General features: G+C 51.7%; 1 protein-coding gene across 1 annotated transcript; it reads left to right on the top strand.

Moving 5' to 3' along the window:
* Positions 1-581: 581 nt before the first annotated feature.
* LOC123071231 (non-specific lipid-transfer protein 2B) lies at positions 582-1,438 on the top strand. Its single transcript, XM_044494748.1, has 2 exons — positions 582-1,032; positions 1,124-1,438. Exons 1-2 carry the CDS (start codon positions 680-682, stop codon positions 1,131-1,133), a joined length of 363 nt encoding a protein of 120 aa, XP_044350683.1. The 5' UTR covers positions 582-679; the 3' UTR covers positions 1,134-1,438.
* The last annotated feature ends 240 nt before the right edge of the window (positions 1,439-1,678 follow it).

Below are 1,678 nucleotides of genomic sequence, written 5' to 3'. Positions count from 1 at the left end.
ATGCGCACAGCTGCGACCCCATACCAGCTGGCTGGACCGACGTCTGCTGTACTCGATCCTTTGCCACTAACCTAACCAGGCCTGAAATGGCTAACCAACTCAGCGTCTCCTGGTTCTAAAAAAAAGGAAAAAAAAACTTAGCATCGCTTCAGAACACGAGTCCTGTGCATGGCAACGGAGTATACACTGCCCATGCCTACAGACATGATCGGTTCATTTTGCTCGTTATATAAGCAGCTGCTTAAACCTTACCCAGAAATATTAATACAAGCTCAAACGTTAGTGCAAATCACAAAGTCCAGCACCAATCCAGCTTCAGAACGAGTATATAAAAGTAAAAACATAAAGTAAAAAACGTCATGTAGTAGTAGAAACCAAGAATCTCACCGCGACACCCCTTCTACACTCGAGTCCAAAGAGGCAGAGACTTAACCGGTAACCACACGACCATCTACCAGCCGCGCTCTTAACTCCCCTCCTAAATCACCCTCAACCCACAACCACCCCAGCAGAAGTAAAGCCATCCTACTAGCTTCGGTCTCTCCCCTCCCCTGTATATAAACCCTGCTAGAGCCCTCACTCTCTCCACCCACACTCAAGCCAGCGCCACTCACACAAACTACACTCATCCACTCAAGCAAAAGCTAGCGGCGTAGTAGCTCACTTCAGTCCAGTCGGCATGGCGGCTCCGAGGGGTGCGGCACTGGTGCTGGCGATGGTGCTCGCGGCCATGGTGGTGGCGCCGCCGGCGACTGTGCACGCCATATCCTGCTCCACGGTGTACAGCACGCTGATGCCGTGCCTGCAGTACGTGCAGCAGGGCGGGTCGCCGGCCCGGGGCTGCTGCACCGGCATCCAGAACCTGCTGGCCGAGGCCAACAACAGCCCCGACCGCCGCACCATCTGCGGCTGCCTCAAGAACGTCGCCAACGGCGCCTCCGGCGGGCCCTACATCACCCGCGCCGCCGCGCTCCCCTCCAAGTGCAACGTCGCCCTCCCCTACAAGATCAGCCCCAGCGTCGACTGCAACTCGTACGTCTCCACACATACTCCCTCTTTCTTTTGCTCCTTAGTTATGGTAAGTGTTTGACATGCATGAGCTCTCTTCTTCGTTTGCGTGCAGGATCCACTGAACGAACCTGTCGACGTACGTCTGCCGTGTGAGGAGTCCCATGTCCGGAGAATAAATTGCTGCTACTACTAGTACTGAAGCTTAGCTAGGCCTTGGCGGCCAGATCCGTGTCGTTCTACCTAGTCGTGTGGTGTGTGGTTTTAGGGTCGATGGATCTGTGTGTGCACGCAGTCCATGGTGTTGTGGCCGGGGTGCCGGTAGGTTCCACGAGCAGAGCAGAGTGGTGAACTGATATTGTGTGCGCCGTACTATGTGCGTCTCTATGTAATGTGCGTGCTTTATCTATAAACTATCCATCGTTAAATATCTGTGCCCTTGGAGCTTTTCGTCTTGATTTTATATATACCTGAACTCCTGAAGTGAACACTAGTGAACATTGGCCGGCTGGCTAGAGTCCAGGACATGATAAAAGGAGTGAAAACAAATTGGACGAGTGTGGGACAAATTAGAAACACCATCGATCAAATGTCAGCAATATAATTATAAGTGGTATAATGTTGTACTTTGAATTCAATGTAATCAAAAGCAAATTGAAATCTGATAGTA

This window comes from Triticum aestivum, chromosome 3B (assembly GCF_018294505.1).
Source record: "Triticum aestivum cultivar Chinese Spring chromosome 3B, IWGSC CS RefSeq v2.1, whole genome shotgun sequence".
Lineage (NCBI taxonomy): Eukaryota > Viridiplantae > Streptophyta > Magnoliopsida > Poales > Poaceae > Triticum > Triticum aestivum.
Note: the sequence above shows the minus strand (reverse complement) of the source record. Positions and strands in the feature narration are given on the sequence as shown.